This window comes from Priapulus caudatus, unplaced genomic scaffold, assembly GCF_000485595.1.
Source record: "Priapulus caudatus unplaced genomic scaffold, Priapulus_caudatus-5.0.1 Scaffold1262, whole genome shotgun sequence".
Classification (NCBI taxonomy): Eukaryota; Metazoa; Priapulida; class Priapulimorpha; order Priapulimorphida; family Priapulidae; genus Priapulus; species Priapulus caudatus.
Genome location: NW_014578323.1, coordinates 22,824 through 24,347, shown reverse-complemented (window position 1 = coordinate 24,347; position 1,524 = coordinate 22,824). Strand labels below are relative to the sequence as shown.

Below are 1,524 nucleotides of genomic sequence, written 5' to 3'. Positions count from 1 at the left end.
CCGACCAGCAGGGTGTAGTCACACTGCATGCTCGCATTAGACTTAGAGGCTCGCGCGATAAACACAGGCGACGCAAACGCTGCCGGAGCTTCCAACGTTTGTTCACAAACTGCAGCGAATGACAAACCGCAGATTAGGCAAATGGAAGGTCGTTCGACAATGACTGGCCAGACTTCAGATTCGACTAGACAATCTGTTAATAATCGAGATCAGAGAACCAGCGAGGTAAACAAGTGAAGCTGTTTTTTTGGGAGTTGCATGAGGAATGGAAATGAGAGCCGACTTTAAAGGTGTCTGGAAAACCTGTTAGGGCTGTCAGCGTATTAAATAGACACGTATAGAAATTAGATTCAATAATACATACAACATAGAAACTAGAGTAAATAGTGCAGTTTTTTTTGTTCAACTTAACTCACCTGTGTTCCAGGAAAAACTCAGCTGCCGCAGCAGCTTGGCATGGTCAGGCCGCGCAACTAACCTTACTGAGGTTATGTTTGTACTGGATGCCACCATGAAGCTTGCTGATAACAAAAATGTTGCGAATATGAATCAAACTTAAGAGAACAACAGTGACAGAAGTTTCACAAATGAATTAATTATTTCAGTTTAATAATTTCCAGAATGCTATTATTTTGCAAGGATAACATTACAGAAATTTCAATGCATGTTTTTTCATAATTATATCAATACAAATGGCTTTCAAAAGGTATATACTTACTTCTGCTACCCGTAAAATTTCCAATCATGGCTCGTGGTTTGGAAAAATTGCTGAAGACTGTGACATAATCTCTCGTAGCCAATGAGAAATCATCGAAAGTGATGTAGAGGAACTCGAATGACGGTTGATCAGTCATATCGAACGTGTACTGGCATGTCCCATTTTCTGGGAAAGGTTGCTCAGTGTGAGTTCCATTTCCAATTGTAAAATTGTGAGAACATGAGTTTGTTTCATCGACGCCTGCAAAAAAAAGTAGAATTTTTGGAGAAATAGTATATACTGTAATCATATATGGCCAAGCCGGATCAATGATAGTTTGGGACATCGCATATATGTGCTAAACTAAACTAGGCTTGGGCCGACAAGACAGTATATGGTATATACATACGTTCCAAACATTGTGGACGCCAATTCCTAAAACTCCTACTCTTGATTCCGAATCTCATTGTGCGCAGTGGAACCCCATTTCTGAGAATCCGCGCTTTTTGCAATTGTGAGCATGTGAGGCACAGTTTCGTTCCGGATGACCGCTTTGAACGCTTGTTTTAGAACGCGGATGATATAAGAAGTAATTTAGTTGATGTAGAGAAATAGTAATGTCTAGAGACCATACTGATGTAATTTGTATTGTTTAAAACTGTATACTTTTTGTGTGAGAGACGTTTGAAAATTGTCCGAAGTTTGGCCAGAAACTTTGATAGTTTGATTTAGCCAGTTTTTGGCCCTTCAGTTATTGATCAGTGAACTTTTGTGAGTTGTTGCTTAGCCTAGCAATATCTCTACACAATCCCTATGTTTGTGGGTCA

At 39.7% G+C, this 1,524-nt stretch overlaps 1 protein-coding gene across 1 annotated transcript in view; it reads right to left on the bottom strand.

The window, feature by feature from the left end:
- LOC106816012 (cubilin-like) overlaps positions 1-1,169 on the bottom strand; it is a 9,494-nt gene extending 8,325 nt beyond the window's left edge. The window contains exons 1-4 of the mRNA XM_014820546.1: positions 1,107-1,169; positions 719-958; positions 417-521; positions 6-109 (exon numbers count right to left, since the gene is read on the bottom strand). Of these exons, the coding sequence (XP_014676032.1) occupies positions 6-109; positions 417-521; positions 719-958; positions 1,107-1,164 (507 nt within the window). The 5' untranslated portion in view covers positions 1,165-1,169. The remainder of the gene's footprint in view (positions 1-5; positions 110-416; positions 522-718; positions 959-1,106) is intronic.
- Positions 1,170-1,524: the final 355 nt, after the last annotated feature.